Source organism: Phaseolus vulgaris, chromosome 3, assembly GCF_000499845.2.
Source record: "Phaseolus vulgaris cultivar G19833 chromosome 3, P. vulgaris v2.0, whole genome shotgun sequence".
Classification (NCBI taxonomy): Eukaryota; Viridiplantae; Streptophyta; class Magnoliopsida; order Fabales; family Fabaceae; genus Phaseolus; species Phaseolus vulgaris.
Window position 1 is genome coordinate 41,023,812 of NC_023757.2, and position 21,430 is coordinate 41,045,241.

The window sequence follows — 21,430 nt, forward strand, 5'->3', positions numbered from 1 at the left end:
TATCTCTTCGCATGTCATCACCAAGAATGCGTGCTGGCCTGAATTTGAGTCTCCTTGGAACTTGATCTGAGGCTGAAGTTCAATCACTTTTCCTCTCCTAAAAGTCAATTTCCGGGATGCAACACCAGTTTTATTGGTGAGCCCAACTTTTTTGCTCATTTTTGGTCTGATTTTGTAACCCATCTTCACATTTTCACCTTGATGATCATGTCCTCTTTGTTGGACTTAAATTCAGCATTATTTTGCTTCCGAGGGGAAGACTTGGAAGTGAAAACAGATGAGGACGACGAAGATGATGGTGGTGATCGTGAAACACTGCGCGTTTTGTGCTGCATATTTACCTTCCCTTTGTCGGCCACAGATCTAAGGCCCTTCCTTGAAGACGCAAACGACGCAGGAGACATGCCATTTTTCTTATTCGTATGCTCCAAGCTTCTGTCCCCTGATGATGAAGATGAGGGTGAAGACAACTTACTTGCATCACAAGCTACAGTAGGGTCCTCAGATGAATTTGCAGTGTCAGGTTCGGTGACATCAAGGATTTTTTCTGATATGTTCTCATTGCTGGCTAGTTCAGGTTTGACTTTAACATTCTCAGGACGTTTCAGAGAATACTCTCTTGTCATATTCTTGGGACCTTTGGAATTCGTGTTTCGAGATTTCTTGACAATGCGTTTTGAAGACAATGGAATACTTGGTGAGTTTGATTTTTCCTTGCCTCCAGTTGAAGGTTTCCTAGTCTGTTTGCTTCTGTTTTCAGTTTCCTTTCTGCTGCTTGAACTAGGACTTTTGTTTTTTACCATTTCCCTTTCTGTTTCACTTTTGGAACATTCCTGTACTGGCAGAGATGGCTCGGCCTGTTCTTGCTTTAGGTACTGTTATTATGCTCCAAGGAAACATGTGTTTCTTCAAAAGGTGGTGAGTTTTTGTCTGATGTAACTGTTTTTTCATATGTTACTACTTCCTTAATGTCAACTGGACTATTGGCCTTCTCAATTTTTGGTGTTTGAGAAGGCCTTGAACCGCTTCCTGATTTTTTTGTCTTTGCCAAAGAAGTCACATTCTCTTCTGGAACTTTGGTTTTCATTTCCTTTTTGGTAACCCTTTTCTGTGTTAGTCTCCGTGGTTTGGCTTCAACGGCATGTGTGGGATGCCATATTTGCAAAGATCATGGCAGGAACTTTTTGGACCACTGAGATAACGCGAAAGAATCTTGGGTGGAACATTTGTGATGGTTAATCTCCCATTAGAATTTTCTTTCACATCTTCAGGCTCAACTTTCTCAGACTTTAACTGGTTAAGAGTACTTTCCTCCGCCATCACTTTGATCCAGGATGAAGCAACAATTTCAGAGACCCCTGCAACAAATAAGAATCCATTTAGATATGTAGAGGAAAGGGAAGTATATGCTGGTCAAAATCAAAGCAACATGGAATGTGTATAACTTTTTTTCACCAATCTAGATCATTGGAATGGTGCAAAGGTTCTAGTTTCAGAACTTTGGGGACTACTAGGTAAGGGTGACTGGGTGGTGAAGCTAGGTTATCTTGATATACTCCGTTATTTTTTTCCAGAAATTACTTATGGAGAAACTCATTCAAAAATACCATAGTATATTACCTGTTCAGTTACCTGAAAACATTTCAAAGAAGAGAATTAAAAACTTGAATGTGCAAATAGCATGCCTAGCCTCCAACGAGAACTAGATCCACAGAACAAAGCCTTGAATGAAGGGTTACTTGCCATGCAGAATGAATGTACATTTTGTCAAAGAAGTTGTTACTTCACACAAAAACAGAGGTATTAATGACTTCCTATCAAGTAGATTTTATATACCAAAATAGGGGCAAAGAAACTCTAGCATGTTACTGAGATAATTACGTTGGTTGGTTCATTTTGTCAAGTGCTTGAGAATGGAGTGAATTTATGAAACAAAACAATGAAGTGTCACACCTTGAAGAATTTTGCCAAACTACCAGGAGATAGACAATAACCTTATTAGACAGTTTTACATTAATTAATACTTTTGTGCATCATTAACTCCATGAGTAGGTGATCGCACACAATATAATATCCATCTTTCAGTTCAATAATAAATTTTACGACATAAAAGTGTGAAATGAATTTCACTTTTGATACACAACCAATTATGTTAGGCTACCTCAAAGGGAGTATATAGTTTGAAGGAAAGTCCAAACCAGGAAACAGATTGAAAATTTGGTTTCAAAAGGAAGAAAAATCTAGGTGTGCTACAAAAGCAGGATAATACATCACAAATTGATTCAGATTTCAGACCGAAAGTGAAACAGCATAACAGAACCACATGGATAGAGAAGACAAGAAGGAAAACAGAAATTAAATTAGAAACTGAACAAGATTATCTCAGACCCGTTAAACCCACGGTAATTATCTCTTAACCATGATGACTGTGATCTGATAAAAGGAGAGAATACAATAATCTCTGAAACTTTGGATCCTATGACACATTCAAGATAATCATGATCATCATCACACAACTCATCCTTAATGGGATTGCCCTTGTGATTGATCATCATGGCATCCATTTAACGTGGAAAGGAAAAAGAAAATAAACAAAAGAAAGAGCCAGACACGACCATAGGAAAATTGTTTGAGGAGAAAACAAGTGGAAAAGTAGAGAAGAGATATTAATGCATGGTTGCATACCTTGGTTTAATAATCTGTGTGATTATTAATCTTAATAGAAAAGAATGGAAGAAAGAAGCTATGAAAGGAATGATCTGCAAATGTGAGTTATGAATGATTGGATTCAAACTCAAAAGGGTGGTGCAAGTGGTTGTAATTGATGAGGTGTTTTCCTGCAAACCAAAACAATGTGCCTTGTTTGAGAAAAAAAGTAACCTTAACCAAAAGAGAGAGTCCCACCACCCTGAGGAATAACACTCTGTCAACCAAACCACCCTAACCATGCAATATCATTGCATGGCCACACTGGACCATCCATGGAAGAAGGCACGTCAACATCCATCACAATTCACCATTTTCTTTCTATTCAAACATTATCTATATATATCATACGCCTCCAACTATATATATATTACTCCATCTACGTATAAATCAATTACTTTAATACTATATAGATTTAAAGATTTAAAGTTAAATTCTTAATATATTATTAAAATCATTTAAAGTATATTCTAACAAGAATTTGTGAATTTTGACTTATAAGATAATTTTTTATTGATATATGAGATTATGTACATAGAGTATATATTACATTATTCACTCTTAATATAGTTTTTTATTTATTATGTTAGTTTTAACTCTCAAATCTCATCACCTAATGATGTACACTACCGATTTTGTAATTACATCATTTATACCTATATATAAAGGGGATTCTCTATTATAACTGTGTTTTTTGTATACACAATTTTCTTTTAATTCTATCCTTATTTAATATATATCATTAGTAATGGAGTATTTTATCATTTCATATGAATTATTTAAAAATAAAATTATTTTTTAAATTAACATTAATGTACAATTTTTATATGACTCCCCCATTCTTTCCTTAATTCCTTATTTTAAGACAACAAGAGGAAGAAAGAAAGAGCATACTCTCACACAATTGCACATCAAATCTCACATCAAATAAAATAACCTCAATTTTTAATCATTTTCTACACTTCATTTTTGTTTTTCAATTTTGATTCATCTAAAATTATTTTTGTATGTATATTAATTTTTATTATCATAAAAATTGAGTAAAAGAGAAAAATGTGAATACATAATCTGTGTTTTCGCTAGTAATGATAAGGAACATTAAGTGAGTCCGGTTTAAAACTCTCTTTCTACTCACCAATATGAATCATTTTCTGTCTATAAGTTCTTCTAGTGTCATTTATAAAAATATTATCATAGAAGTTATAAAAAATAAATAAAACTAAAAATAATCGTTGCTAATTTTTGGTGAGTGTTTACCAATTAATGTCAACCACGTATTTTTCACTTGATGTTTATTATCTTGTTTTATGGTCAATGTTTGCAAGGATTACTATTCAATCCAAGTCATCAATGCTATCTTTTGAACAATTGGTTAGAATATTTTTCTAATGTTGATTAGAGAAACTTTCGGTAAATATTGATTCTTTTTCTTTTTTGCGCCAATGCTAGATAAGAGAGTTTTTTAACCGATACAATTTGAAAAGTCAGAAAAAAAAATAACTCTATCAACAATTGAAATTAACTAATCTCAATGATATCAATTCGTCGATAAAAAAAAAATATATCGATTGAATACAATCGAGATATTTACACGAACTAAAATTTCTGATAAAATTTGTTGAAAAATTAACATTAATCATTGTTTATTTTGAAAAAAAAAACTTTTGGATTATTTAATAGTTTTAATATTAATCATTTTTATATTTGATAATAATTGAAATAATTTGCTAAATAAAAAATCAATAAATTTAAATAGTTATATCACAACAAAATATTTTAAAAAAAATTAGATAGAAAACTATTCAAATTTGGTATATTCTAATTTCTAAAGGTAAGGATATATAACGTTAATCAAACCTTATCAAGTAGATATTATCATTGACATATTGGTTAAACGAAAAAGTCATTCAAATATATATAACCGTTAATATCAAAATTTTAAATCTTAATATTGAAATTGTTACTATGTTTCACTAGGTGTCCACTTTCACTTCGGTTGAGTTTCTGCATTTTTATATTAAACTTAAGCAAAATTATGCTTTGACAATAGTTGTAAGGTTGTATACAACTTTTTAATTATTGAATGAGTTTAGATATAAATATATATAATAAATAGTAATTTTATAATTAAATGATATAAAAAAATATTAAAATAACAGATATTGTAATCTAATTTTATAAAAAATTTAGATGGTCAATATATCATTATCCTAAATTTAATCGGATTCTTTTTTATAGTGGGTTACATTCGGTCAATCAAAATTTTTAATTTAATTTTATTAAAAATTAAAATTTTAAGTATTAACTTAAGTAAAAAAAATATTATAATATTTACAAAAATTAATTCAAGATTTCAAATAATTAAATAAATCAAGTTATAAAAAAATGTTCAAATTAATATAACATATGAAAAAAATATAGAATACAATTTGTTCATAAAATAAAATATCAAAAACAAGTCTCAATTAGTTATCGATCACTCGTACTAAATTCTTCATTCAACTTGTATAAAAATAAAAATAAATTAATTTAAATTAAATTAAATCAATTTAACTTAAAACTTAATTGGATTGAATTATCATATGAGATCCATCAACACCCATAACGCTAATTATTGATTATAGAATACGCAATCTTCTCTCCTTGTCATCTCCTCTTTTTTTTTCATATTTTTATAACATTTTTATCTAATCATCACACAAAAGTTAACTCACTCAACTTTTTATATACAGAGATGGAACACGTTTGACAAGAACGAGACATTCTGGGCTAATTTAATATATATATATATATATATATATATATATATATATAATTTTTTTATCTCATTTTTTACGTGCATCTCATGAAACTAGTTAAAATATCAAACTGTTCCTTCCTGCCACAATTTCTTGTTGTCATTATCACCCCCATTATGTTGTGTTATGAATGAACTAATAAAATATTATAATTCTAAGAAACACTTTCAAAATATGTAATTTTGAAGTTATTTTTTTATATAAAAATGTTCTAATTTAAAAGTTAATTTTAAATTTGAATTTTTTTAGGAAACAACGATTTTCAAACTGTGTAAATTGAAAGCTTTTTTTTTTTTTTTCCAAACAATTGATTTTGGATTGTAATTTAAAAGTAAAAAAAACTTACCGATTATATCATCTATAAATAATAATAAAATATTATATAAGGTTAGTCAAAAATAATTTTCAAATTATCAATTTAAAAGTCTAAAAAATTTGAGATTCTACAATGAAAAGTTTTTTTCATAAAAAATACTTTAAAATATAATCCAGAAGTTGTTTTTTCATAAAAAGTGAAAATTTTCATATTTACAAGAACACATAAGAAATTAAGGAAGTAAAAAAAATATTATATATATTCAAAATATCATGGGTATGATTAAGAACTTTTTATTAAAATAATACCGAGGTTATGTTTTAAGACTCAATTTCATTCCTCTTGAAAAGAAATGGTGATTTAATAACTGATTTAACTTTTTATTTAAAAGCCTATAAAAAAACTTTTTATTTAAAAAAGAAAAATTATGTTTGAAAACACAAATTTATTTTTCTAAAAAAGGTGAAGTCATTTCAAAAGTCGAATTCATTTAAAATAAAATAAAATTTCAAAAAACGACTACATTATTTTTTAAAGATAAAAAAATTATTATTATTATTATTTAGGAAAATAAAAAAAATAGCTTCTTTTAAAACATAACTTATAATTAGAAGTAATCTTTTAAAATATAATTTTATTTTGCCAAAGTTTTTATAAAATTTAGCCATATTTTACGAAAAGCCAAAAAAAGATGATGTATCCATTATATTAAAAAAGTTCATTGCACTAACAATATGTACAAATTAGCAGCTAGAAATCATTGTTAAAGTAGATCTCAATTATTGAGTTATTTATTTTAAGGATAATGATATGTTAATATTATATACCTATGTAGCACAGATACGGATACGACACAGACATGGACACAGACACGAAAATACATATAATCTCTAAAATGTAGGACACGGGACACGAATCTATATATTGTATAATTATGAATTATATAAATTGACAACAAAGATTTATGTGCACAAGTATGTTTCAAATATTTTTTTTGAGAAAAAAGATGTTTTTCATTACTGATTCAAAATGATTTGTTTCTTATTTTTATAATAATAATAAAAATTCATATAATAAGTTTGAGTTTTAGAAAATTAATGTATTTTTCTTTTTTAAAATTGTGCTAAAATCGTGCTAAAATTGTCAAAATTTCAACAAATATTTTTTAAATTAAACACTTCACGGATACGTGTTCTACGAATGTCATACGAGTGTCGGTGTCCAATACGTATATTCGACACCACACGCCATTTAAAAGAAGTGTTTGAACTTCATATTTGTATACACTACAAACATATACCTAACATACTAATAAATTAATATTTTAATAATATTTATTTTACTTTTTAATTTAAAGAGTGTGTTTTATAGTGTCAAAGGAAAAGTTTTCCTTATTTTAAAAGGACCACACCTACTTGACAATACTACACCAATCTAAATGGTTTCCAATAGAAAAACTATACTTTGAAATCCACCCAAAAACACGAGAAATTGAATAACCCAGAAAGAAAAGTTTGTTTTTTTTTATAATAGGACCGTGATATCTCTCATACAGTGAAAACACACTCTTAAGAAACAAATAAATTAATATTTTAATTATTTTCATTTTAATTTTTATTTTAAAATATTATAATATTATTATAAAGGGTTGTGGAGTGGTGTTATTTATACTGTTGGTCAAGAAAACTTTTTCCTTTGTAATATTGTAGATCTAAAAGTTTCTCCATATATCACACGTGACTCTCCTTGATTTATTTTACGTGAGAAAATTGAACTATAAATCCCTCGTCCCATGTTTGCATATTCACACAATTGCATGTCTTGCTTGAGCCACTGACACAATGGATCCCATTCAGACCATGGTTTCAGAAAGAAAGGAATCGAAGAATGTGTGTGTGATTGGAGCAGGACCATCGGGGATAGCGGTAGCAAGGGAGCTGAGAAGAGAAGGTCATGAGGTGGTGGTGTTGGAGCAGAACCATGACATTGGAGGACAATGGCTATATGACCCAAATGTAGAACAAGAGGAGGACCCTTTGGGAAGAAACCCTTGGCTAAAGGTGCATAGTAGCATCTACCAATCTTTGAGGCTCATGTCCCCAAGAGAGATCACGGGCTTCACTGATTTCCCTTTTTCAGTCAAGAAAGATAGAGACCCAAGGAGGTTTCCTAGCCATAAAGAGCTCCTTCTCTACCTCAAGGACTTTTGTGAATGGTTTAAGGTGAGAGAGATTATCCAGTTCAATACAAAGGTGCTCTATGTAGGACCATTAAACTATGGTGTCTCTAGTGAGGATTTGAAATGGGTTGTTAGAAGCAAAGAGAAGAAGAGTGATGAGGAAGTTGAACAAGTGTTTGATGCTGTGGTTGTGGCAACTGGCCATTACTCCAGCCCTAGATTGCCCTGCATTCAGGGTAGGTGGATCGAATCTTTTTACTACAATTATGCAATACTTTCTCTTAATCCATACATTTCATGCAAATGAAAATGTAATGAAATTATTGTTGATGCTCAGGAATGGACAAATGGAGAAGAAGACAAATGCACAGTCACATTTACAGGTCTCCAGAGCCATTCCGCGGGGAGGTACATGAATAGATTATATTTTCTTGGTAGAGTGAGATTTTTTATAGATGCAAGCATATCTGTTTAGCTTTCGTGTTTTAAAATGCTCTCCTTTATGCATTAAATTATAAACCTAACACTCCTCAAAATCACTGACATTTTTTTTACATAGATAGTGGTGGTGGTTGGAAATTCTTTTAGTGGACAAGAAATATCACTGGAACTTGTGAAAGTAGTGAAGGAACTCCACCTCAGTTCGAAATCACTTGACATTTACGAGGGTTTATCTAAAGTCGTATCCAAATACGAGAACTTTCACCTTCGTCCACAGGTATCACTTCCTAATCTTGAAGTTCTAGTTCCATGAAATAGATCCACTGCTATTTTTGCTAGCCTCATAAACGTGGTACGTTGTATAGATCGACAACCTTCAAGAGGATGGGAGTGTCGTTTTCACGGACGGTTCCAGAATTATCGCAGACACTGTTTTATACTGCACTGGGTAACATCTCATATCAATCAATGCCAAAAAACTGATTAAACACTTACAGGAAAAATTCAATTGTTGTAAGTTTTTGTTTAATTCAAAGGTCAACTTAAAAACAATTTGGTTTGTGGATGCTAGGTACAACTATTCCTTCCCCTTTCTTGACACAAAGGGAATAGTTGTTGTGGATGATAATAGAGTGGGTCCTTTGTATGAACACACTTTCCCTCCATCACTTGCTCCTTCGCTTTCTCTCGTAGGCATCCCCAAAAGGGTAAATTACCTTGAACTAGATCTGTAATTTGGGTATGTATTATGAATATAAATTTGAGAAAGCTCATATTTGTTAGTAATATTGGTTGATAAGTGGTGCAGATCCTAGGGCTCCCTTTCTTTGAGTATCAAGGAAAATGGATAGCTGAACTACTTTCTGGGAAAAAGGTTTTGCCATCATGTGAGGAAATGATGAAATCAATCGAGGAGTTTTATGATTCCAGAGAAGCTGCTGGCATTCATAAACGCCACACCCATGAAATTGGAGACTTTGAGGTTAAGTTTATTTGGTTGGTATCTGCAAAAGCATGCAAATGTTAGTGACATATAATATAACAGTTAAAGTTGTTGTTTTGCAGTATATTGAGAAATATGGAGAACTTGCAGGATTTCGAAAGTTGGAAGAATGGAGAAAAGAGTTGTGCGTATCTTCCATAATTAACTACTTTGTCAACTTGGAGACCTGTCGTGATTCATGGTATGATGATGAGAAGCTTCGAGAAGCTCTTCAAAGTCCTTACTTCACTCAACTTGTTGGAGTTGATCTTGAGGATGTTTCTTTCTAAATTTCTACTTAATAAATGATCTTCTATCTCTAAAATGGCGTAGTTTGGCCAGATGAAATGCCACCATAAAGTTCATGTAAGATTTAAATGCAAAAATAAAATCCCGCAAAATTTACTATCTTTAGTAAGTATTAATTAATGATAAATTCAGGTTTATATTGGGATTGGTGCTCTGTAGAACCTGATCCGTTTGCAGATTGAATTGGATTTGGCTTATATTAGATTAATAAGGGTTTGGATATTCTAAAGTTGAAACATCCTAAAAGTATCTTACTTTATTTTATTTATTTTTTGTTGAGAAAAAAAAATGATAAAGCCTTTCTTACCAAGTTCAAATATATAAATTTAATCTTGAAGTAAATTAAAAAAATTAATTTAATTTTGAAATCAAATTATTGGATCAATTTTGAATGAGACTGATCATTCATAAACAATATTAAATGTTTTTATGTTTTTAAGAGTAAGCTTAAAATAAAATCTATCATAAAATAAAATTATTAAATAAAAATTAAGTTTAAAAATAAAAAAGTATTAATTAAGTTAGAAACTGTTTTATAAATTAAAAAAATTATTGGATATTTAAAATAATTTCTATTACTAACAAAAATTTATAAATTAATTTTTAAATTAGTATTTAACATTATCTAACTAGTTGTTAAGGTTTTAGCTCTTATTTAGAATAGTAGAATTTGTAAATTGATCTCATTTAAAATAAAATAAATTATTAAGTGATTTGTATCATTTTTATCCATTTCCTATCAACTGTTAAATAAATTATTATGAGTGATTTCTACCTTCCTCTCAACTGATGTAATTATGATCATTAGTTATTTTATCTTAAATTGAAAATTTTAAATAAATGTTATTAGATATTGGTTGAATGTGTGGTGATTCAGAACTATTTAATAATTTAAATTATTGGATAAGACACAATAAGTTCTTCAAAGCACAAACACAGACAACATTTTCAAGCTTTTTCTTTAATTATTCTCTTCTTTTACATGAAAATAAGTGAAAGTTTTTCAAATAAATTTTGCATACTATTTTTTTATGCAAGGTTAATTGTGCATGGCAGTTCGATCTATGGTAATTTTTACTCTAAATTTTAATAATACTTATATTATTAACTAATTGCGGAGAAATCTAACACAATCTTTTAAAAGCTTTTAATAATTACCCTAGTGCCCTACCTACGACTATCCACGTTAAATAGATAAGGACATTCACTAATACTACAACTACTATCACTTTTATTTTTTTAAATTCTCTAGTTGTATACAAGAAAATTATTTATGCCTAAAAACATAACCATGCTTATGAGGCAGAACTTATTCCATATTATTTATTTTGGTTTCAATTATATAAATTTGATAGTTACTAATTTAATAAAAAAAAACTTAAAGATTATTGTTTAAACATATTAATTTCTATGAAAAACACATGAAATTATTTTTTTTAAGAATTAGATGTTATCTACTTTTGCTTATCATTTGAACATATATAATTGTTAACAGAGAAAAAAAAGATTATTAGATACTTCAGGTTCTCCAAAGACAATCTCTACTTACATATTTTGTATTTTTGTTTGCAATATCCTAAATCGAAGTTTACACTTTTTAAAACTAAATTAACTGTTAAGGAAAAGTATTTTGATTAAGTTTTAAAAATAATTAAGCATAAAATATTATTATATTTTGTGGATAAGACGATAGTATATATTTGACAAATAAATCGTGAGTGTCTGGTTCAATAGGTAAATATCAATGTGTAGTCTTATTTTATGACGAATAAACATAAATATGTTAAGAGCATGCATATATAAAAATAAAACTAACTTTGTACTATACACATATCAAATTATCACTAGGATAAAAGAATTAAAGTTGTTTTCTTTAATCGCTTTTTGACACAAGCGCATTTCAACTTTGGTCTAACTATCGGTTAAATATGACATGTATTTTTACCATATGTTGGTGCAAAAGGTTATGTTACCTAAGAAAATAAGTATTGTTAGCTATCAATGAAATTGCGTGAAAAAAAGAAGAATAACTAAAGTTGCATGGAGTGTATTAATGCATCATCCACATTCAAGGTTTGTAGGATGCTAAAAAAACATCTAAGTGAGTTGAGGTTGCTCATTGATCATATTGCAACAATTATGTTCTTCAACCTAATTTAAAATCATTCATAAAAAAGAAGAAGAGAGAGAAACTATGTCACGTAATGCTAAAACTTTATCTAAATCTTTTGTTCCCCACACTTAATAGAGAACACTATTTCATATAGTAAGCAGTCTTGTAATTTGTGGAATACCACTCAGATAACTTTTTTTTAACTTGGTCAAGAATGATTGTTTGACAAATAATACTTGGTTACTAACTTTGAAGAAACTCAACGAAATCTATTATGTCAAATAAATCAGTATAAAACTATTATATGTATGTTTTTTAATTTTTTTAATGTTATTATAGTCTAAGAGAGAGAGTTATTTTAAAACTAATATTTAAAAATATTTTTAAACAAAGGAATTTGTGAAACGAAAAGCTACATCTAACACACATTACCAAATACACTATTTTTTCAAAAAATTGTTAACAAATCTTCCGTCGTATATAAATCATCGTCTAATTATTTTTTCCTATTTTCTAATGCTAGTTTGTTGGCAAAAAACGACATTAACCAAAACTTCTCGAAACACATCCTAGGTGGTCATTCTTCCACTTATTTCAATAATTGTAAGTACGAGAAAGTGGAAACCACGTTTGAAGAAAGTAGAAGCCATGGTGCACCAGTTTTTGCCAAGGGTATTTTTCCTGGCTGGCCTTTTTAGACTGGTCTACGGGAACAATCCATACGTAGAAACAAACATAAAAGAAATATTTTATTATTTTATTTAAAATATATATTATCATTATCTAAGTGCAATATTTTATTATTAATTAAAAATATTGTTAACCTCTAAATATAATATTTTATTATTAAATGGGGTTGTTAAATAGTTGTATAAAAAAAGTAGGTTGTTAATTAATAAATAATTTTCCATAAAAAGCTAAGATTATAGTGAGTTAGTGAAACCTAATACTCTTAAAAAATGATTCTCCATTGTAGAAATATCTGCGTAGGTGGGTATAAAAATTACAATCAATTGTCTTAAGGTAGCAAATACAAATTGCTCAAAGTGTGAGGTTTTGTTTTTGTTTTTTTTCTTTTTCTTTTTATGTGAGTGGTGGGTCTGAATTTGCATTTTTAATGCTATTGGTAGTATTTATTTTGCTCTTTTTTTTGTAAAGCCCATTATCGTCACACATATTAATAATTCTCACCTTTTCCTTATTAATTTCTTATATTTTTGTTTTTCATATAGCTTAGGATAAATTATAATATATAAACAAGAGATATCATTTCATAATGATTGAGTTTCTGACCTAACATCAAACGTAAATCATAAACAAAAAGGTAAAATTAAGTGGTAACAGTAAACTTAAAAACCACGTAACCTGTTTTTGTTTAGAAATATATTTAAGAAGTGGACAAATAGGTTGTGAGATGTTGGCTCACAATCTTAAACAAGTAAGCCATGTGATGTTGCTGTTTGCATTAATCATAAAGAAATGTTAAATCTTATTGAATAAAACAGTGATTGAGATATGACCTTATTCAAAAAGGGATCCATATCAACTAATTTAGACTTTTATTCACTTAAAAATTAAAATAAGAAACATTTTTTTTCATTTGCAAAAGTACAAAGTGGTATTTTGAAAAAGAATGAGTAAATTATGGAAATGAAAAAGAAAAGGCATTGAAATAATTTAATTAGCTAAAAAATATCATGAAACACATTATTGGTGGTATGAAGTTGTAGATAGATTTTATTATTCCCTTAATTTGAACTTTGTTCAAACTTTAGTTTATATATTCTCCTTCTCCAAATAGTTTGGTTGGTGGAGTCTGTATGGTTGTGGGTTTCTGTCCATTGCTTATAAAAGTCATTATTACTGAAACAAAGTATTTTTTGTTGGAATTTTAATATTATTTATTTGTTATATTTTTAAAATATGTTTTTTTTTATAAAATATTTTAAAACATTAAAATCGGTGTTTTTTTGAAAAACATCAAAAACTAAAAAAAATCCAATTCGAAAATAATTTGACTAATGTACAACCTTTAATGTTATGACGCCTAAAAATTGTTACCAAAATCTTCCATTTTTTTTTTAAATATAAGTTGAGTACATGTAAACAAATTTATTATTATTCATAAATACTGGATTCGTGGTTGAACTGGCGAATTATTGGTTAAATATTACAATAAGTCATTAAATAATAATTAAATTTAAAACTAAAAAATAATTAATTATTATATTAATTAAATTAAATATTATATTAAAGATTAAAAATTATTAGTATTTAAAGTGATTACTATTATTAATAATAAAAATTATATTAAATATTAATAATTTTCTTAATTTATAAAATAATCTCTATATAAATAACTACAAGATATATATTGTATTTATCATTTATTTACCATGGCAATTACGGTCTGTACCTTATATTTGGGTCCGATTTTCATATTTAAATTTCTGTCTGATTTTAATGTGAAATAATAAAAACAATTTTAAATAAAAAATGGATAAAAATATATTTCAAATATTTCTTTTTGGAAATATATTTTTGGATGTTTTTAGAACGTATTTTTTTATTTCGAATTTACTTTTTCATAATGAAATCTTAATTTTTTAATTTTATTTTAGATTTTAATTTTTAGAATACAATAATATATTTTGGATTTTTATTTTCGAAATGAAGGATATCTTTGGAAAATATTAAAAATATGTAAGATGTAGGTTAAAAAGGTTGAGTACAGGAAGAATTTGCTATTTACCATAAAGTGTAGGCACTTGTCCTCCTCGTCCGTTACTAGAACTAAGAGACTATAGTCTAATAGTATCATCTTCTTCTTCATTCGCTAATACTCTATTATTATCCTCATCCAATAATTTATTTGACAACAACAAGACCTGACCTACTATGGATCCGTCAATTTGGAAGCTTATTGAACTTATCGATCCAAAAGATTTATGGATGTCCTAATCCAGAATTTATGCGGATTCAATATTTCAAAATACAAAAAAATAAATACGGATTTCTTGTTCTATAAACCTATTAGACTACATTGTCTAGAATCACTACGTATGAACTGCGAAAATGAAAATCCACAAGAAAAAATAGAACTACAGATCCAAAAACAAAACAAAAAATACTTACCTTCTTCTCTGAACAAGAAACCATCAAGAGAAACCACTACCCAGTCACCAAGACACCATCGACCACCACCAATATAAACGCCTTCTTGTGCCAAGAGATAGAACAACGTCATCACCGTTCAAAGAGGAATGGAGTTTGTGTCTGCAGTCTGTGGGCAAAGGAAAAAGAAAGAGTAGATTGTGGATCTTATGTGTATTTTAGGAATTTTAGAAAAATACTAGGGATATGTTTGTTTTTGCAAAACATTGTGGAGATGCAGGAAGAAAAATGTAGGGGTGTAGGAAGATATTACCCTGATTGAATCTGTCTAAATTGAAAAGAGTGAAAAAAATTTAAACAATATAAAATGGTTATCCATGCACACAATTATTATAATTGATTTTTCTCCCTCGCTTCAATTCTTAATATACTATTGTATTCTGGATTAGATAACCCAAAAAGTTAATCCAGATATGGAACTAAGTTTTATGTTACACAATTCAGAACATAACTACTGAATTTTGAAACTTACGAATCAAGTAATCCAAAAATATATCAAATTAAAAAATGAAGCAAAACTATCCAATTTGAAAGTTATTTTTGAGTCATCAAATCACTAATGGATTATCCAATCCGAAAACTATTTTTTAATTATTAAATGACTTATGAATTATTTTGAAACTTATTTTTGAGTTATAAAATGAGTTATAAATTACCCAATTTAAAAGTTATTTTTTAATTATCAAATAAAATACGTATTACCTAATCAAGAAAGAAAATTGAATGCATTTTTTTAATTTGCATAACTGTGTGAGTGAGACGAAAAAACTACAAAGAGCAACTAGAAGTGCGCCAAAATGAATGAAATCATGTGCCGGACTGAAGTGGAACACTACTGAAATGAAGGAGAGGTTGGAGGTGCGCTGGAGGAGAAGAGTGAAAACGGCGTGAGTAATTACTGAAAGGTATAATAGTAAATTCGACTTTAGAATGTGTTTAGTAAAGAAGTGATTGAGGTGCTGGAAGAAACCGTCAGGATGGTGAAAATAGAAAAAGGCAAAACTAAAGTTCCTGAAAAAAGAAGTGCATGTTAGTTTTCTGTTGAGAGAGAGCGTAAACTCTAGTTGAAACCAATCCAAAAAAACAAGTTTTTTCGCGTCTGAGTTAGATGAAAGAAAGAAGACTGTTTCTTCCTGCACCTCCATACCTTCTTCTCTCACCTCCATATATTTTTGAATTTTCAAAAATGCTCCTCAATAATATTCCAGATTACGTAATCTGAAAGTTATTTTTCAAAATTTAAAATTAACTTCTGGATTATGTAATTCAAAAGCCTTTTTTCATATGCATTATTATTTTCCGGATTACATAATCCAAAAGTCTTATTCAGCTTCCAGATTATGTAATCTGGAAGTCTTTTTTTAAATGTGTTTCAGATTACATAATCCGGAAAATAGTTTATGGGGGTGACAAAAAATGATAAAAATGTATTTTCATATTGTGTATAAAGGTGGCAGAAGAAAATATGAAGGTGCAGGAAGAATTTGATTTCTTTTAAATCTTTTCTTCTCATGGCCTTAGCCCATTTTACTGTCACGTGGGCCTCAATTTTATGCGTTCCATCAAATAATAGTTAGGATTTTTATATTTTAAGTATGCCTTTTCAAAATAAAATAGAGCCTTTTTTAAGGGTGCAGAAAGAAGTGTTCACGTTTCGAATTTATCTCTTTTTGTACTGCATTTTTTCTTCTTCTTTAAATGTTTGGTTTATGCTATTGATCTAAGTAGTACAAATAATTGTTGGCAGTTTCTTTCTGCACCTCTACATTATTCTTTCTGCACCCCCACAATTTTGTAAATCCCGAAAACTAACCTTCACCTTTTATTTAAAATCGAAATCTGAAAGTATGCTATGGATTCATCAATCCAAAAGTGAATCATGTTGTTTTCCAGATGAAGGGTGTTTCGAAAGCAAAGTTTGTATAAATTGTTGATTTTCAGATTGCTGAATTCGGAAGCCTAATTTCTATTACGGATTGATGAATCCGGAATGATTTTTTTCAACTATGTGTTTTTGAATCCAGAATGCATATTTTGAATTACGGATTGACGGATCTGGAATGGTTTTTTTAATTATGGATATTTTGTATTTTTTATTTTGGATTAATACTGTCATTCATGTACTACCAGAAGCATCAATCTGAAAAGTTACCGGACACGTCGTCAATCCAAAAATTTTCTAGATTTTGTAATCTGAAATAAAAGAAATAAATATACCGTTTTTATATAGAGACAGTTTTGTCTTTAGGGAGGTGCAGAAAAAAAATATAAGGATTCAAGAGTAAACTGCCATAATTGTTTTTAATAAAGACTATCTATGTGTAACTTTATTTCTATTAATTATACTAGTGTATCCATGATAAAATAATTCAATATAAATTAACGATAAACCAAACTTTAGTTATATTTAACTAAATTAAAACCAAATACCTATGTAAGTAATAAAAAATAGTTAATTGTATTTTTAGTCTTTCAAATTTGTAACTATACATTAACAATGTTAAATAATTTTACATCATTACTTATTTTCAAATTATTGTTGATATGACTTTTAATATAGTTATTATAGAAATCAACAGACTTCATATATATTAGTTTGTAATTTGGATAACGGGGCAACATTATTCTATATTATATTTTTTTCTCAAATTTTAATACAAATCCCATATTTTTTAAAACGATTTGTTAGTGCGGGGATCGGTTGGGACATTTCTGATGAGTCAAGCACCAATAATTCCAACTTCTAAAGAAATGAAATTTTCAGCATTAAAATACTTTATTAAAGTTATCATAATTGTACATAATTAATTTAAGCCCAATTATCCGACATTATAAATATTAGAAATATTTTCTGACCAATGATGAAATATAGTTACTTGTGTTGATATTAATTTAAATAATAAATTATTTATATATATTTATCTTTGTTTTCTTATTTAATTTACTGATCATCTTGTTTCTTTTTTTTAATAATTTTTTAACTCGTCGGTCAATTTATTTTTTCTCTTTTAAAAAATGAATGGGAGGAAATTGAAGAGAAATAACTCAACTTACTTAGACAGAAAAATGAAATTAATGATTGGAATTAGGTTTAGTTTTAATCAATTGGGGATTGGAGAGTATATAAAAAACCTAAAAAGATGAAGCAACAATACATTACACACTTGAATCTTCTCAAACCTAGAAGATTCTTATACATAAAAACCATGTAATACTTATAACCTAATATTATAACATTCCAATAAAAACTTGATAGTTTTGAAATGCACTTTATAAACTAAATCATTTATCTTCTCAAGAGGGAGATTTAGTTATTTTTTTATCCAATATCGATAAAGCTATTTTGTAACTAATAATTGAAGTTATATATTAATTTTTAATGTACGAGTTTTGTCCAGGTAATAATCAGTTTATTAAATTATTTTTTTTTAATAAATCTAATTTTAAAAATAATTAGTAATATAGAATAACATAAAAGAATATAATTATATAAATTTTATTATATAATTAAAATTGTATTCTTCTAGAAAAAAATATTATTATATAATTATAGTTTTCTATATTTTTTTAAAAATAACTACATTTTTATTAAATCTTTTCTATTTATATATATTTTTAAATCTTTGACATTTTGTTTGTGCGTTTATAGTTTGATCACTTTTAAGTTTATAATTCAATTAAGTAACATAATTTTATAATTATTCAAAATTATAATATCAAAATTAGTTTAAAGAAAATAAATTATTAGCATCTCATTAAATGATAATTATTTTTGTTAACTAAATATGTTGAAAATTAAATACTGAATAAAAAATAAAATAAAATATTTTTTTATTAACTAAGAAATATATTTTAGTTAAATTATATATTTAAAAATATAATTATCTGAATTTTTTTTTATCTTTATTATGTTAATTAATATTTTATATTTTTAGTGTTAAACTAATCAGAACTAATAATAAAACAAAAAAAAAACTATTAAAAGAAGTAAAAAATTTAATACTAACAAAAACATTTAGGAACAGGAAAAATCATATTTTCGAAACTAAAAATATATTTAAGTACATTTTTAAATATTATTAATTTCTAAAATAATTCAAAATTTAACTTAAAAATAAATATGAAAAAATTCGATTGAAAAAAGATAAAAAAAAAATACAAAATTATAAAACGCCATTGTTGAAAAATCCGGCAAATACTCTCATTGAGTAGAAACTCTTGAAAAAATCGTATTTAAGATAATTATCATAGTTTATGCATTAATTAAGAAAGTAAAAACAATTTTTATTTAAGAAAATATAATATTGAATGTTACTTGAAATTATGTCTAAAAGGATGTTATAAACTAAATAAGATGAGCACAAATACTAAATATATCTGTTTTTATCTAACAATAAAAAGTAGTGAAATAAGTAGCTATTACACTTTTATATTACCTCTTGGAAAAAAAGAAGGATCATGTTTCTAAAATGCAAGCAGCATTTCATGATTCCAAATGCACTTGCAACAGCATCATTTGAGTTGCAGAAGCTACTGCAACCGCAACTATGGTTTAAAATAGCTGCATCCAATATCTTTTCCAATATATGCGACTATATCTCTCTTTTCAACAAATTTATTTTTAAAGATCTCTCTAGAAAAAAAAAAGTTCATCTATAAATTAATTAATTTATAACTTAATTTTAGGTTAATCATAAGTTAAACATGTCTTATTGTCTTGTATCTGAAGACACAGAAGAACGAAGATTAGAAGAGAGCGAGAAAAATTAGAAAACAAGAATAAAATATTAAAAACATGAAAAATGCAATAATTTTGACAGTTTAAACTTTTTTTTTTCAAATGAGGAGATTTGGAAAGAAATTCACTCAAAGGAAAATACATACAACTGTTACAATACACGATATACATTATTTTGTAAAATTATTTAAATATATTTTTTATTAATATTTTATAATTATTTTTCTTAATTTAAAAATTATTTTAATTTTTTTAATCTAATGACATCAATCAATACCATTTTTCATTCAAATCTCCTCACTCTTTTTCCTGCAATTTAATTTTCTTTTCACTCTTTTCCTTACACTCTGACTCTTATTCAAATCTCCTCACTCTTTTCCTCACTCTGACTCTGACTCTTTTCCTTGACAGAAGCCTTAGAATGAATCAAAAGAGTTTGGGAGAACAAGCAGAAGCTGTTTTAAAAATGTAAAAGATTCCTCCTCTTATTGTATCAATGATGGGCACTTTCCAAGTGCTGCAATTACCACCAACCATTAGCTTCAATCCACCTCCAACAAACAGAATTTTGAGTTATTGTATACCTATTTGTAAATGATGGTATGCCAATGATATGGAAAACAACCCATGATGAAGAATGGTTTGCCAGGCACGTGCCCCACATGGCCAAATTTCTCATTTCACTACATTTAGTACACCATATCACATGTGGAAGATTGAAGTGGCAATTAATGGAGTGTGTTTGAAAACTTAAAACGAAGAGAAGTTACATAGATATGCAATTATTTTTGGAGGGGACATAGCTAGCTAGTTGCGAGTGGAAGTGGTTGTATGGTCAGTAGTAGTGACTGGGTATTTCTGAGCATTCTTCACTATTTTAGTCAGAGCTGCTTGTCCAAGATCTAGCCCACAAACATCTGCAAGACGCACTAGATAAAGCAAAACATCTGAAAGCTCTTCCTCTAAGTGCTCCTTATCATCACTACTCCAATTCGGTAGCCCCTTTGCAACCTCTCCTTTCCACTGGAATATCTCAGAAAGCTCTCCCACCTCTCCAACCTGCATAATCCAATATTTCATTAACTGTCTTAAAAAAAAATTCAACATCATATATAACACACATCATGGGACTTACAAGAGCTAAAAGAAGGTTCCTCGGACTGTGATATTGATCCCATCCTCTTACTTCAGCAAACTCAGCAAGCCTTTGGCTAAGTTCCTCAAGAGAAACATCTCTTTTTCTAGGAAATCCATTAGAGTACTCCATTTTGTGTAAGCAAGGGTTGTCTTTGTTCTTTTTGGTTCATCCAGAGTCTTGCGAGCATGTCCAATTTATAGACAACTTGAGGGAGTGGGCCACAAGATAGAAAGAAAAAGAGAGAGAGAGAAGGTGAAACAGTTGATGAGATATATTCGTATTTCTTTTGTTCCCTTCCCTTTCTAACTAATATATGCACTAATTGGTATAGTGCAGGGGCACTTGATTGGTTTTTTCTGTAGGACAGTAATCATGGAGATGGCATGGCAGATATGCCTCTATCTTTACATTCATGACTTGAAATCACTTACCTACACCTGAAAAGTTAATTATAGCTCCAATTTCAATACACATTTTTCTCTAATCCTCTAGTTGCCTTGCGTATCATACTTACTCTTCTATGTATCTCTATAGAA

General features: G+C 28.2%; 3 protein-coding genes across 5 annotated transcripts; 1 reads left to right on the forward strand and 2 right to left on the reverse strand.

Moving 5' to 3' along the window:
• LOC137807734 (nuclear localization sequence-binding protein-like) lies at positions 1-3,002 on the reverse strand. 3 transcript variants are annotated; one of them, XM_068608512.1, is made up of 2 exons: positions 2,686-3,002; positions 1-1,358 (listed from the first exon to the last, which is right to left on the reverse strand). In XM_068608512.1, exon 2 carries the CDS (start codon positions 801-803, stop codon positions 186-188), a length of 618 nt encoding a protein of 205 aa, XP_068464613.1. In that variant the 5' UTR covers positions 804-1,358; positions 2,686-3,002; the 3' UTR covers positions 1-185. The 3 variants fall into 3 exon arrangements, with proteins under 3 accessions (XP_068464613.1, XP_068464615.1, XP_068464614.1); XM_068608514.1 differs by lacking the exon at positions 2,686-3,002 and adding an exon at positions 1,633-2,440; XM_068608513.1 differs by lacking the exon at positions 2,686-3,002 and adding an exon at positions 1,446-2,440.
• A 4,490-nt stretch (positions 3,003-7,492) lies between these two features.
• LOC137807735 (flavin-containing monooxygenase FMO GS-OX-like 8) lies at positions 7,493-9,832 on the forward strand. Its single transcript, XM_068608515.1, has 7 exons — positions 7,493-8,235; positions 8,337-8,407; positions 8,559-8,717; positions 8,806-8,888; positions 9,012-9,147; positions 9,249-9,422; positions 9,506-9,832. Exons 1-7 carry the CDS (start codon positions 7,662-7,664, stop codon positions 9,710-9,712), a joined length of 1,404 nt encoding a protein of 467 aa, XP_068464616.1. The 5' UTR covers positions 7,493-7,661; the 3' UTR covers positions 9,713-9,832.
• Positions 9,833-20,384: 10,552 nt separating this feature from the next.
• Positions 20,385-21,079, reverse strand: LOC137807738 (uncharacterized). Its single transcript, XM_068608517.1, has 2 exons — positions 20,892-21,079; positions 20,385-20,815 (listed from the first exon to the last, which is right to left on the reverse strand). Exons 1-2 carry the CDS (start codon positions 21,021-21,023, stop codon positions 20,564-20,566), a joined length of 384 nt encoding a protein of 127 aa, XP_068464618.1. The 5' UTR covers positions 21,024-21,079; the 3' UTR covers positions 20,385-20,563.
• Positions 21,080-21,430: the final 351 nt, after the last annotated feature.

Bases quoted from the DNA above. Each gene is read 5' to 3' on its own strand.
- LOC137807735 (XM_068608515.1), top strand. From the start codon at position 7,662: ATGGATCCCATTCAGACCATGGTTTCAGAAAGAAAGGAATCGAAGAAT. The intron at 9,148-9,248 runs GTAAATTACCTT...TAAGTGGTGCAG, and splicing joins TCGTAGGCATCCCCAAAAGG to ATCCTAGGGCTCCCTTTCTT. The intron at 9,423-9,505 runs GTTAAGTTTATT...GTTGTTTTGCAG, and splicing joins ATGAAATTGGAGACTTTGAG to TATATTGAGAAATATGGAGA.
- LOC137807734 (XM_068608512.1), bottom strand. From the start codon at position 803: ATGGTAAAAAACAAAAGTCCTAGTTCAAGCAGCAGAAAGGAAACTGAA.
- LOC137807738 (XM_068608517.1), bottom strand. From the start codon at position 21,023: ATGGAGTACTCTAATGGATTTCCTAGAAAAAGAGATGTTTCTCTTGAG. The intron at 20,816-20,891 runs GTAAGTCCCATG...TGGATTATGCAG, and splicing joins GGAACCTTCTTTTAGCTCTT to GTTGGAGAGGTGGGAGAGCT.